The 14,502-nt window shown below is 47.3% G+C and overlaps 1 protein-coding gene, 1 long non-coding RNA gene and 1 pseudogene across 4 annotated transcripts in view; 2 read left to right on the top strand and 1 right to left on the bottom strand.

The window, feature by feature from the left end:
• Positions 1-172: 172 nt before the first annotated feature.
• LOC116102189 lies at positions 173-1,194 on the top strand. Its single transcript, XR_004123029.1, has 3 exons — positions 173-323; positions 538-655; positions 735-1,194. It is a non-coding gene; the product is annotated as an uncharacterized LOC116102189 (long non-coding RNA).
• A 2,587-nt stretch (positions 1,195-3,781) lies between these two features.
• Positions 3,782-14,502, bottom strand: part of Slc6a16 (solute carrier family 6 member 16) — a 28,272-nt gene continuing 17,551 nt past the window's right edge. For 2 of the 3 annotated variants that reach the window (XM_031386574.1, XM_031386575.1), the window contains exons 10-15: positions 8,325-8,508; positions 7,906-8,107; positions 7,623-7,782; positions 5,174-5,233; positions 4,516-4,678; positions 3,782-4,341 (exon numbers count right to left, since the gene is read on the bottom strand). In XM_031386574.1, coding sequence (XP_031242434.1) covers positions 4,111-4,341; positions 4,516-4,678; positions 5,174-5,233; positions 7,623-7,782; positions 7,906-8,107; positions 8,325-8,508 — 1,000 coding nt within the window. In that variant the 3' untranslated portion in view covers positions 3,782-4,110. The remainder of the gene's footprint in view (positions 4,342-4,515; positions 4,679-5,173; positions 5,234-7,622; positions 7,783-7,905; positions 8,108-8,324; positions 8,509-14,502) is intronic. The other variant, XM_031386576.1, reaches the window with a different exon arrangement.
• LOC116102186 lies at positions 12,235-12,476 on the top strand (annotated as a pseudogene).

Genomic DNA, 14,502 nt, shown 5'->3' with positions numbered 1-14,502 from the left:
TGCCCACAAACCTTCAGTGTCACTTGCACCAACCTGAGACCTGGAACCAGAGCATAAAGCCAGAATCACTGTGGGGTGGGCCTGAAGACGTGATCTTAAAAAAAAAAAATGTATATGCATGTCCACACGCATATTTGTGCACATGCCACAGCAAGAATGTTGAGGTCAAAGGACAACTTTGGCTGGATCAGCTCTGCTTCCACCATCTTGTTTCCAGGTCCAGTTTGAGCAGGTGCCTTTAACTGCTGAGCCATCTCACCGGCCTCTTATTCATCTTCTTTGCTATGTCTTGCCTCTCCTGAAGCTGCAGAAAAGGGGTTTCTGTGAGTTCTTTCTAGCTTAAGTGTGAAGACCATTCATACTGCATATGATCTGAGTGAAGGTGTGCATGAAGTAGGCAGGAACAGGGAAGAGAGCAACAGTGATGGGGGTGAGGGGCGGGGCATTCGCCACAGTGGGTCAGTTAGAAAGTCTCATTTGGCTGTGGGAACAGGGAAAAGCAGGGTTACCATGACATGCTGTGCATTCCTAACTCAGAGCAGCTGTGAGCACCTGCACGTTCTTGGGCCCATCAACATCCTGCCATGGAGGAGGGAGGAACTCACAAGGCCCATCTCTAGCTGAGGTCTTCTGTACAGATAATGGTTGCTGGCAGGTAAGAGACATTTCCTCAGTGGTGCAGTCACCCCAGGGTGCCCAGGGGCCTTTAATTAAGTCCTCACCTATGCTCCTAGAAGAATTAGACTCTCTGAAATAACAAGGACCTGAGAATAGAAGGTGGCCTCTCTGGGGAAGGAAGAGGATCTGTGGAGTTCAAGGAGGACAAGAGAGGGTGACCTTGGTCACAGTACACTGCATACAAGTGCGGAGATGTCATCATGAGACCCAGGGTTATGTATGACTAATGTGTGCTAATAAACTTTTTTTAAAAAAAATTGGGTATAAAATCAATCGGTCTGTGGATTTAAGTACCAATTCATAAGTAGTACAGCAGATTGCCAGGCCTGGTGGTGCAGGCCTGTCATTCCAGTTACTTAGGAGGTTGGGGCAAGAGGATTGCAAACTAAAAGCCAGCCTGGGCAACAGAGTGAGTTCAAGGATAGCCTGAAAAACTCACTGAGAGCCTGTCTCAAAAGGCAAAAAGAGCATGTGGTTCTTGGGGATCGAACTCAGATCACTGACCTTGGTGCCAGACACTTTCAACACAGAGACAATTTGCCGACCCAGATCTCTTCTCTCTTTTCACCTCTCCTTTCTACCTTTTTCAGTAGTACTAGGGATGGAATCCAAGGCCTTGTGTATGCCAGACAAGCCCTGTACCACTGAGCCATGTCTACTCTGGTGGAAGGTAAACCAACTCCCACAAGTAGTCAACCAAATATGCAGGCAGCATGGCATTTCCATACCTACACACATCCACACACACACACATACACACATATATACACATTCATACACATACTCACATGCACACATACATACACATACATACACATACACATACATATACATGCACACATACTCATACATACATACATACACTCATATCCACATACACATGCACACACATACACACATACACATTCATACACAATAAATGTAAAAAGAAAAAAAAATGAAGACAAAGCTACCAGAAAAAAAAAATCACACAGTAGAAAAATCTTGTGTGGATATTTACTGACTTAAGTAAGTGTGGTTTGTTTGGCATATATTACTTTGTTAAATTTTCTTTTTTCTTTTTTTAAGATTTATTTATTTTTTATGTATATGAGTACACTGTAGCTGTAGAGATGGTTGTGAGCCTTCATGTGGTTGTTGGGAATTGAATTTTTAGGACCTCTGCTTGCTCCAGTCAACCTGCTCGCCTCCAGCCCAAAGATTTATTTATTATTATACACTGTATATTATTATTATAAGATTTATTTATTATTATACACTGTAGCTGTCTTCAGCCGTGCCAGAAGAGGGCGTCAGATCTCATTATGGGTGGTTGTGAGCCACCATGTGGTTGCTGGGATTTGAACTCAGGACCTTTGGAAGAGCAGTCAGTGCTCTTACCCGATAAGCCATCTCACCAGCCCTACTTTGTTAAATTTTAAGAGGGTAGAGAAGCATACCAACAGCTAAAATGATCAAGTTGGTATCTGCTTCAAAATTGTGGACAAAGGCAGCCTTGTCTCGTGGGAGACAGGCCAGGTAAGGAGCACATGGTGATCCCTCAGGCCCCTCCCTTAGAGTGTTCAGAAACATCAGAATGACAGTGAGTGAAACCAGAGGCTGTCAGGCCTTGCCAGGTTCTAGCCAGCTCACGGAACCAACTCTGGAGCCCTTTAGGACGGTGACGAGGGGGACATGAGAAGACAAAGGGAGCGCTCGGTCACACCCACAAGTGCTGGGAAATTGACTCTGGACAAGAGGGATCCAGAGTTGTCTAGGAACCTCAGACAGAACCTGGCCTTCCTGTTACTCAGCTATACCCACTCCAGCAGCCTGGAACATTCCCAGGCAGTCTTGCAGCTAGGTATCCAAGAGCCATGAGCGAGTGGCTTCAGGGGAGAAAACTTCAGTGTAAGGAGACTCAGCAAGGCCTGCTGCACTCCATCAGCTTCTCCAAAACCTTAGGGTCTGCCTTGTAATCCTACTACCATGGTTGCAACCCCAAAGCTGGACCTGGGGTGAGGCAGAAGGAAGGATGGTGAAGAAATAGACTCTGACCCAGGTACAAGGCTCCACCTCATTTGGATCTAGCAGGGAGGAGTAACTCTGTCCCTTGAGCTCTCTACAGAGGTCCTCCACATCTCCCTGTCTTCTGAGGTTCAAGTATGAGCTGGGAACCCCAAGTCCCCTGACCTTGTCACATCTGGAGAACATCCATTCTCTGGCTGTCTGAGAATGCAGCCATTGCTACCCAGAAATCTCTGTGGTCTCTGGTCACCTGGAAAGTAATGTTAGCTCACCTCTGGAACCATATGGCCTGATTAGCTGGGCAGGCTCATCCAATCCATCCCACCATGAAACCAGCAATGTCTCTTTTCAAGCAGCGGGGGACCCTTGGAGGACTCCAGCCACACAACTTTGTTGGACCTCCACCTGGTTATGTACAGATGTACACATGGTCCATAGTGTTAGAAAGTAAACTTCAACAATGAGTTTTAGTGGGTGGTACAATGACTTGGCCTATACCTGATGACCTGAGTTTTATTAATGGGGCTCACATATTAGAAGGAGAGAAGCAAATCCTTCAAGTTGTCCTCTGACCTCCACATGCATGCTGTGATGTGTGCATGTGTGCCCCCTGACACACACACACTCATACCACTACACAAACACAAGATTAGTTTTGAGACTCTGTGGCCTGCCAGCAGTGGTGGCACACGCCTTTAATCCCAGCACTTGGGAGGCAGAGGCAGTAGGATTTCTGAGTTCGAGCCCAGCCTGGTCTACAGAGTGAGTTTCAGGACGGCCAGGGCTACGCAGAGAAATCCTGTCTCAAAAATCAAATCAAAACAAAACAAAACAAACAAAAAAAAAAGACTATGACCTGTGATGGGATTACTATTCTTAGCAGCAAGTACGATACTACCTTTCCCATTTTGTTGAAGCCATTTTCAGGTCCTCTTGGCTGAGGAGCATGCTCTGGACAAGGTTTGGGAGCTGACTGAGCATCTGAATTGGTGGGGCACTGGGAACACAGGGCTAGATATGTGGCTCTAAAAAACAAATGGCAGCATTGTGAAGGCCATCTGCCTGAGACATCTACAGAAGAAAGCCTCATATGCAGTCTGGAGCTGCAGTGACTGATTTATTGGCCAGCAGCCCCGTGCTTCACTTCACCCTGCAGGAGATCCACAGATCAGGAGCAGGGCTGGCAGGACCACTTGGGTGCACTGAACACTCACATGCAAGTGTCTGGGGAGGCACTGTATGGCAATGGAAGAGCCCAGCCAGGAGTGTGCTGCAAAGTCAGCAGCCCCCACAGCTCTTTGGCCCTGGGCATCCAGGCTGGTGATCACTTTAAGCTGCTGTTCAAAGCTGCCTCTTTGGTCTGGTATAAGAGATGTAAGATGTCTGGCCTGATGAGGGAAGATGGGGGCTCTGCTGACAGGCTCATTAAGACTTTGTTTTGTAGCCTTGTAGAATATCCTTTGAAGCTTCTTTTGTAGTCTGTAGCTGGCCTGTTACGGTATCCTGTGGTAGCTTACTGGATGATGTAGATCTGAAGGGAATCCCCAGAGTGAGGCAGTATGCAAAGTATGCAGGGATGGGCATGAGGACAAAGACAGATAGCCCAGCAATCAGGATCAAGGACCACTTTGGGAAAACACGAGACACCTCTTTTGACTATGGAGAGATAGAGAAACACAGTTTAACACAGGGAAGTTCCCAGAGGAAGAAGAAGAGTGGTTGGGAAGAGGGAGGGGAAGCTGATGAGTTTTCAATGATCAGAGCCAATGGCCAGGTCCTCAGCTCACAGGGGACTGGGAGGAGCCCCAGGATCTGAGAAGGGACACTCACAGTGCTTGAGTCCCAGGCCATGTAGACAAGGGGCCCCTTGACGAGCTGTACAAGGATGGACGTTAATAGGCCTAGCAACACCACTGGAGACACATAGCGCCACAGCCAGTCACAGCCAGGGAAAATGGAGCTGTTCAGCAGAGCTGTCATGTCTGCAAGGAACCTGTTGAGGGACATAGAATGTGGCAGCCAGTCCGGCCTCCCCACCTCGGAAGGGAGGTTAGGCGATGGTAGCTCGGGTCTGCTTTATGTCAGCCCTCCTGCTCTTGCCTTGTCTACTCTGTCTTCCATTCCCCTGCTAACCAACACCAACCATGGGTCCCACACTCCTCTCATCCATCCTGGGATGACATCTGTGATGTGGCAAAGACCCATCTGGGTGCTAGGTACCCAACACTGAGCCACGTAAGCCAAGCAAACAGATCCCAGATAGCACTCGGCCCTCAGGAACTCAATCTTTGGGTTCTTTCAGCCACGTGGTCTCAAATTTTTACACACACACACCCCACCCCCAAGGCCCTTTGACCTAGGATGCCAGCCAGGTTCCTAGGTCCTCTTCTCTTCTCTATCTCTCTGTCCAGACTTTGCTTCAGAATGCCATCCTCGGTACTCCTGCCTGTCTGACATTTCTATCCTCACCCTCAGTGTCTCCACTTACCTCCACTGTAGACTTCGGATACCCACTGTTCTGTCTGCACATGCTCTTCTCCTATAGACCCTGTGCTTTGAGAGCAGTTCAATATGATGATGGGTCCATCCCAGAACCAAAAGGATTTCCCAGCACTAGGGAGATGGCTTCAATATATACAAAAAAGCCAGGAACAATGATGTGCACCTGCATCCCCAGCACTGCGGAGGTGGAGACACAAGGGTCTCTGAGGCTTGCTAGCCAACCAGTCTAGCTGGTGAGCTCCAGGTTCAATGAGAGACCCTACATGCGCATCACACAAGCACTTATACGGCCACACTTGAGTCTCATATGTTTGCTAATAACCATTGAGATGGCTCAGCAGGGAAAGGCATTTGCTGCCAAGCCTGCTAACCTGAGTTCAGTCCCTGGGACCATCATGCTAAGAGGAGAGAACCAACTCCTACAAGCTGTCCTCAGACCTCCGCACATGCACTGTGTCACACACATGCCCATACACGTACACTCAGCCACACAAAGTAAACGTAAGAAAATATGGGGCAGGAGAGATGGCTCAATGAAGAGCACTTGCTTCTCTTGCTGAGGACCCAGGTTTGATTCCTAGCACCCACATGGTAGCCTGCAACTATCTGTAACTCCAGTTCTAGGGAATCTGATTCCCTCTTCTGGCCTCCATGAACATCAGGCACACATGTGGTGCACAGACATACATGCATGCAGCAAAGCATTCATACACATAAAATAATAATTTTTAAAATGCTAGGTGATGGGCTGGAGAGATGGCTCAGCAGTTAAAAGCACTGACTGCTCTTCCCAGAGGTCCTCAGTAATGGGATCTGATGCCCTCTTCTGGTGTGTCTGAAGACAGCTACATTGAACCTACATATATGGACTCTGAGGACTCTGAGGTCCTCAGCACCTTCTGCTTTGGACCTACACCACTGTGTGTCCTATCATTGCTTCTTTTTGGAGACAGAATCTGTTAGACTCTGGCCTAGACCTCACTGGATGCTGAGCCTGCTCCGTCCCATTCCAGTTCCCAGATCAGTCCATTCTCCCACCATGCCTTTGTCACATTAGCCAAAGACACTGCCAGCTCTTGTTTTAAATTTTATACAGCCCCCAAGTCTCCTCCTTGGTTCTGATTTGTTTTCCTGCACAAAGCCACCAGAGGTGCCTTCTTTTAAAAAAAAAAAAAAAACAATTTTTTTTTTTGGCGGCACATGCCTTTAATCGTAGCATTTGTGAGGCAGAGGCAGGTTGATTCCTATGTGAGATCTATATAGCAAGTTCTAGGATAGCCAGGGATATATAGAGAGACCCTATCTCCAAAAATAAAAAAAAATTTTTAAATCCAACAATGGTGCTCCTTACTAGAAACCATCCAGTGTTTTTTTTATACACACTGCACACAAAGCCAGGTCACATCATGGTTTACAAGGCCCCATCTTCTGTCCTCAAATCTCCTAATTCTATTCCAGCTTCCCTGGATTCCTTGTTCCTCAACAGCTTCCAGCAGGATATCTCCTCTGGGGTACTCAGAGGCAGGCAAGCTTACACAGACATACTCACATATGTACACATGCATGCACAGCACTTACACATAAAGCACGGCTTCTCCCTTAAGGAGTTCTTCCTTACCACTGTGTCCGATCCACACACACCCACACTGAACCAATGGAGCCTTTGACCTCTTCGTGCCTGCACATGGATGTAGAAGCTAGAGCTGGGTGGCAAGTGGCTTCCTGACTTTCCTGAGACAAGGTCTCTCACTGAACTTGAAGCTGTACCCCCTGTCTATCAGGGGCCTGGGATCCTCTTGTTTGCACCTCCCATCTCTTCTGGTGTACACAGAAGCAGAAACACCCACACATAAGCTCACACACATGCATATATGTGTCAGGATCCTAGAGGTCTGGCAGACAAAGGGGCTGAGGGGAGATCATAGGCTGAGGCTGGTGTTGAAACAGCAAGGGGGGAGGCGGGGAAGGGGAAGGCGGTAGGTGAGAGTACCTGTTAGCATCCTTGGCTGTCTTCTGCAGAAGGGGAAGGTGTCCTGGTTGCTAGGACAAGGGGCTAGAATAGTGCCACCATGACCATCTATGTGCATTCTGAAGGTAGAGCTCAGACCTGCATGCTTGCAGAGCAAGGCCCTTACCAGCTGAGCCTCCTCCTCCTCTCCTTACTTGTAATTTATGGTTTGTGTGTCTGTCAATGTTGCTGCTATCAGTCAATGCCACTAGCATGTGGGCTCCTGAACCTTTGGTTTATGTAGTATCCCTGTTCACTAGCAGGTCATAAAGTGCATGAAACACACCGAAGTATGACAAAAAAACATTTCTCAGAGCCCTTGTAGTTAAGGGCCCTCATGCCACTCTAGTTTGAGATTAGAAACAACAGGAAAACCATCAATCCTCCCCAAAGATCCATGCTCTAGGGCCCTGGCCTGGCTTTTCACCTCTTGGCCCCATAGGCCCAGGCTACAGCAAGGGTTTCACATATGATGATGCTGATGATGGGCACTGCTACCCAGTATTCACTCAGCAGGGAAAAGTAGTAGATGCCTGAAGGTTGGGTGAAGATGAGGCCGCACAGGAACATCGTCATGGAAACACACACTGGAGGAAGCATTAGGTTTGTGTCAGGATCTTAGAGGTCTGGCAGATGATGGGGCTAAGGGGAGATCACAGGTCAGGGCTGGTGATAATGCTGTGGGGGAGCTGGTCTGTAGGTGGAAATACCTGTGAACAACCTCGGCTGTCTCCTGCAGAAGGGGAAGGTGTCCTGGAGTGTCAAAATGATTCCCAGCATGAACATGAGATTGGCACACAACCCCAGACCCAGCAGCAACAGGAAGAAGAGGACGGTCCAGAAGCCAGACCCAGGTATTAGTGACATGGCCTCAGTGAAGATCAGGAACAGGAAGCGAGGGGTATCCTCAATCTGCATGCACAGAGGAGTAAAGTGCACTTTTCCAAGAGGAGAGCAGACCTGATAGGACCCCGCCCCTGCAGTCCACAGGAGGTGTTCTGTGAGTGGCATTTCCTGAATTACCAGGACTATGCATCACATTTCTTTTTGGAATTAATGAAAGCTGAACTCTCTGTGGTGCAGAGCATGCTTTCCAGCATTTTGTTTGCTCTGAGCCATCTTCACTGACCTTCAGAAACTGCTTCTGGAAGTTGCACTCAGGCACCATGCTGAGGACAGCACTCCTCAAAGGTGGAGGGAGGCTATTGAGCCAGAAATTATAGCTGGAGGTCGGGTTGCCCTTCAGGTCAGGGGGCTGCACCTCAGGAGGCAGAATCCCCTGGGTGATCAGCATTATAAGTTTCTCTTTGTTCCTGAGGATGAAGTGAGTCAGAATGGTCAGGCTTTGGCACTGTTCTTTCCTTGTTCATCTTATCTAGGAGAGCCACCTCGAGCCCAGCATTAGTGACCTGGGCAAAGGGAAGCCTGCGGTGGAACCTCAAGCATGCCCATTCTCAGGACCATCAAGAATGCATGTCCCTGGGGAACCTGAGATAGGTCTTCTCTCCATGCTTTCTGGGGACTCTGTGGTCTTGGTCTTCGTGACCTTTTCTGAGACTGGTAGGGGAAAGGTGACCTTTTAAGCTCCATACTACAGAGAGCTGGAACAGCTTCCCAGGACTCTGAAGTGTGTGACACTCCCAACTTGTGCCATGTAAAAGAACTGTTACCTCACTCCTGACCAGAGCCTTGCTGAGAACTTTGCAAGCCTTGTGAGTGCAATTATAGACTGACCATATCCTACAATGTAAAATAGATGCTATTCTGGGAACAAGCCACTTATACATTTGGACTAATCTCATTGTGAATAAGTTAAACTAAAACATATCTTTAATCTTCTTATGAAAATAAACTGAGCCGGGCAGTGGTGGTGCATGCCTTTAATCCCAGCACTTGGAAGGCAGAGGCAGGCGGATCTCTGAGTTAGAGGCCAGCCTGGTCTACAGAGTGAGTTCCAGGACAGCCAGAGCTATACAGAGAAACCCTGTCTCAAAAAACCAAAAAAAGAAAAAAAGAAAAAAAAACTATTGGGCTTGAGAGATGGCTCAGCAGTTTAAGAGCACTGGTCTTCCAGAGGTCCTGAGTTCAATTCCCAGCCACATGATGGCTCACAACCATGGGATTTGATGCCCTCTTCTGGTGTGTCTAAAGATGGCAACAGTGTACTTATATGCATAAAATAAATAATTCTTTTAAAATTTTTTAAAAGAATAAAACTGTTAACAATAGGCTGGAGAGATTGTTCAGACACTAACACAGACAAGTGCTGCTCCTCCAGAGGACACAGGTCTGAGTCCCAGCATCCATGTGAGAAGGTTCAGGGCTGCCTGTGGCTCCAGCTCCTGGACATCTACTTACACACTGAAGAAATGAATGTGAAACATTAGTTAATTAAAATATGTAAATAAATGGTGGTATAGGAGCCAAAATCACCCCCCCTTTTGTCTTTTGTTTTTGGGTTTTTGTTTTGTTTTGTTTTTTAAGATATGGTATCTCTTCCTGAGCTCACTATGTAGACCAGACAGGCCTCAAATTCACAGAGACCTGTCTCTGCCCCTCTTCCCCTCTGCCCCTACCCCTGGCCCTGCCTCTGCTGGGATTAAAAGGGTGCTGCCATGCCTGGCAGAAATTCCCATCTTAAAATCAGCACGTGAAGTGAGAAGGCCATTTCTTCAGTAGCACAGTAAGGCAGAAGCTTGCTGCCAGTCCTTCTGAGCAGCAGGGAATGAGCACATAGGTGTTTAGCAAATGACAGAACAAGAGGAAATTTGAAGTTACTAATGGTCTGTACCCACAGGGTAGCCTCAGCTATAACCTCAAGTCCAAGTTTTGACTCTGATTATCCCCAAGACCAAGACTCTAGTTCCAAGAAGTCACTTTCCAAAGCTCTTGTCCAGAGGAACTCACCTCAATCCTAGGCTGTTAAAGATCTTCATAACTAAGCCAACTCTAGTGCTGTAGGCCTAGAATCTCAGATCTTGAAGAGTTCAAGTCAGGAAGATCACAACTTCAAGGCCAGGGAAACTTAGTGAGACACAACTATCCTTAAGGCTCAGGAAACAGTAGGGTGGAGAGATTTTGAGAGCCTAGTAGACCAGGATGACTTCTGTGTTACAGTGTCTTGACAGGATAGGGATGTTGCACCCATGAACTCTCAACAATATGGCTGCCTGCACAAGACTTTCAAAGACTGCACCAGTAGATATATCAACATGAATGGAGGAGAGTTCACAGGCACACTCCTAGATGAAGAGCCACAGGCAGCCAATCTGTAGAACCAGTGTCTGTTGCTTGTTTTCAGGGACACAGAGAGAGAGAGGCAGGGGAGGGGCGGTAAAAATCATGCAAACACAGCGTACTCACAAAGGGTATTCTCAATTTAATATAAGTAAAGAAGCCGGGGGGGGGGCACACTTTTAATCCCTACTTGCAAGGCAGAAGCAGGTGGATCTCAGGGTTCAAGGCCAGCCTGGACTACAGAGTATTTTCCAGGATAGCCATGGCAACACAGAAAAACCTTGACTGGAAGAGGTGGGGGGAGAGGGAGAAGGAGAGAGAAGGAAGGAGGGAGGGGGAGAAGGAGAGGGAGAAAGAGAAGGAAGAAGGGAGGGACAGGGAGGACGGAGGGAGAGAGGTGGTGATGGACTCCTCTAATTTCAGCACTTAACAGGCAATGGCAGGTGGATCTCTATGAGTTTGAGCCCAGCCTGGTCTACATAGTGAGTTCCTGTCTATATAGTAAATTCTAGGACAGCCAGGACTACATGGTAAGACCCTGTTTTAGAAAAACCAACCAACCAGCCAACAAATCAATCAATATTTCAAAAGAGGACTAGAGAGATGGCTCAGTAGTTAAGAGCACTGGCTGCTCTTCCAGAAGACCCAACTTCAGGTCCCAGGGCCCACATGGCAGCTCTCAACTACCTGTACTCCAGTTCCAGAGACTCTGACACCCTCTCTGGCCCTTATAGGCACCAGACATGCACAGTTCTACATGCAAGCAAAACACTCATGCACATAAAATAAAATAAAAGCATCTTAAAAACTAAAAATAAATATAACTTTAAAGGGGCCAGAATGCATCTCAGTGCAGGGTACTTGCATTTCACACACAAGGCCTTGGGTTCAGCTCCAACCACTGCAGTGTGTGTGGCCAGAGGCAGAGGCAGGAGATTTTTTGTAAGTTTGAGGCAAGCCAGGTCTACATAGCCAAGCAGGACCACTTGACTCAAAAAAGAGACATTTATTTTTATTATTTTTTAAATCATATGTGAGGGACCGTGTATGTGAGTGCAGGTGCCCAGAAAATCCAGAGCGGGTCAGATCTAGAGCTGGAGTGGCAGGCCTTGTGAGCAGCCAGACTCGAGTACTGGGAATCCAGCCTGGGTCTTCTGCACAGGTAGCCGCACACGCTCTTAGTTACTGAGTAGTCTCTCTAGCCTCCACAGTCCCCGGCAGGAGAGAATGTTAAAAACAACAGCAAAAGTCAATGAAACAAACAATTAACAAAATTATCAAACAAAGGAGAAAAACAGTCTAAAGGTGATGGGAAGATAAAGACCACGGGGGTTAGAGAGATGGTTCCAGGAGATCTGTTGCCTCCAAAGGTATCAGAAATGGAGGTGGCACATAGACATCCATGCAGGCAAAACCATACACATTAAAAACCAACTGTGGGCTGGAGAGTTCAACTGCAAGCTTAAGAGATGCTGCTGAAGGGGAAAAGTGGTTCTGAAAAAGGAGGAAAAGGAACACAGAGAAGAGACAGATAAAGGAGTGGAGTGGAGTGATACCCCAGAGGCCCAAGGAACCAAGATGGGTTTTGGTTTTGGTTTTGGTTCTTTGTTTTTCAAGACTGAGTTCCAGGACAGCCAGGGCTACACAGAGAAAAAAAAAAAAAAAAAAGGAACCAAGATGTTTTAAAGAAAGGATGTGTGGCCTCTGGGAGTGACAGTGCTGACAAGAAGTCTCAGGGTCCTAAAGATGGTGGCAATGCAGTAAAGGTCAGACACATTCTATGTTGAAAACATGGGAAAGTCATGGAAGCCATGGAGAAGTTAAAGTCTGAAATGAGATTCAGTGAAGTGGCCACACAATATAACGAAGATAAAGCCAGACAAGGGGGTGACTTGGGTTGGATGAGCAGAGGATCCATAGTGGGGCCAATTCAAGAAGCAGCATTTGCCTTGCCATAAGTGGGATGGAGAAGCCTGTGCTTACAGACCCGCCAGTTAAGACAAAATTTGTATATCATATTATTATGGTTGAAGTTAGAAAATAAAATCACATGAAAGACTGAAAAAAATAAAAATAAAAACCAACTGTGGCTAAAGTGGACTAGTAAAGAGGGCAGAAAGCCCAGTGCAAACATTACAGTGAGAAAATGCAAAGTGTCTGGAGAGATGGCCTATGGGTGGGAGCACCTGCTCTGTAAGCAGGAGGACCTCAAGTCTCAACCCCAGCACCCAGGAATACTGTTCAGACACACATTCCTGTAATCCCAGCACCAGAAGGTAGACAACTAGGTCCCTAGAACTTGCTAGACAGTCAGTTTAGCCAAAATGGAGAGCTTCTAGTTTAGGGAGAAAGCCTGTCTCAGGGCTCTGTGGAGCCAGTCGGCATCCTCTTCTGGCTTCCACTGGCATGCACACTCTTGGGAAGAAAGAAGCAAACAAACTATACAGAACATTTTCTGGGGGGACAGTTTTTCATGTGGGTGCTGTTTACCTCACAGAGCTTTACATTGAACATTTGGTTTCACGTGTCTTTTTATATGTATGTAATATGTCATAAAAGGGCCTTTAAAAATATACACATACACAAGGGCCTACAGTGGTGGCACACACCTTTGATCCCAGCACTCGGGAGGTAGAAGCAGGCAGATCTCCGAGTTCAAGGCCAGCCTGGTCTACAAAACAATTTCTAGGACATCCAGGACTACATAGAGAGACCCTATTTGCATTACTAGCTGGCTCAGTGGATAAAGGATTTGCCACACAAGCCTTGTGATGGTCCCTGGAGCCCTGAAGTTAAAAGGGGATAACTGACACCACAAAGTCATCCTCCATCCTCAACCATGACATCCCCACCCCTACACCAAACACATACTACAACAATAATCAAAGAGCTAAACCAATAACACAAATATTCTATTATATGCTTCTCAGACTTGCAAAATTAAGAGGTCCAGCCACAGCTAGTAAACTGCTGTGCAAAACAAAGAGATGGAAATCTTACACTTCATTCTGGGAAGGTAATTCTGATAAAACCACTGGAACAATCGAGCACTGAGCAGACCCTGCCCAACAACACTTCTAAGGCTTGATCTGCCCTGCATAGCTATAGGCTCTGGCTATCGCTGATGTGCCTGTGTGACTAGATCCCCAGTGACTGCATTCTGCACCAAACAAGTACAGAACATTCCTGACAGAGCTGGGTATGAGGGCACACACCTATATATCTAACAGATGGCAGGCTTAGACAGGAAGACAGATGTGAGCCGAGCCAGCCGGGGCTACAAAGAGAAGAGTGCCCTGAAGCAAATCAAAACTTTTATTCCCTAAACAGCTCAAAGTTAAATTTAGTCCCAGCAGGGATGCCGTTCAGGGCTGTACTATCCTGGGTGATTTCAGTCTACAGGAAGACCTGGTAGGAACACAAGTGCAATAGTACATCACACAGAAAGTGGGGCAGCTTCAGACTGCAGTATCTGATAGGGCTCTGGAACCAGTCTCTGCTTTATGAGGGAGAGCAGCATCTGCCATGCAGAACTGGGTGATATATGTGCCCAGGTTATTATGGGGCTAATTTCTATAAGCCTGAGCTGAAATTACCCCTCCAGAACTGAGGGGGGAATCGTAGGACTCAGGGACCTAACCAAACTCAGGAGGCACCAGGAGCTCATAAAGTTACAAGATACACAAGGCCCCTTCCCCAAGGTTATAGACACAGAGACACCTGCTGTGGGGAAAAGAGGCTTCCAACAACTGCCAGCAAGGGGTTCAGGGAGCTCCCATAGGCAGCTCCCATAATGTGTCACCTGTGTATGGTGGGCACACAGTTACAGTGCTGCCTTTAAGTCAGCCATTTCCTCAGGTAATCTCTCACCCTGCTCCTGGGGGTAGCTCTGCTAAGTCACTGGCTCACCAGCTGGCCTGAAGGTGACACCACCCTCCTTTGGACTATTGTCACTTCCCTGTCGCCCAGGAAGAGTCACACACTAGCTTCTAGGAGAAAATGACGGTCATTTGTGGAGAGTGCGAATACTATGGAGAAATTCAACTCAGGCTTGCCTCTCTGACTCTCTC

Source organism: Mastomys coucha, unplaced genomic scaffold, assembly GCF_008632895.1.
Source record: "Mastomys coucha isolate ucsf_1 unplaced genomic scaffold, UCSF_Mcou_1 pScaffold21, whole genome shotgun sequence".
NCBI classification, from domain to species: Eukaryota; Metazoa; Chordata; class Mammalia; order Rodentia; family Muridae; genus Mastomys; species Mastomys coucha.
The sequence above is the reverse complement of the archived record's forward strand: the minus strand, read 5'-3'. Positions and strand labels throughout refer to the sequence as shown.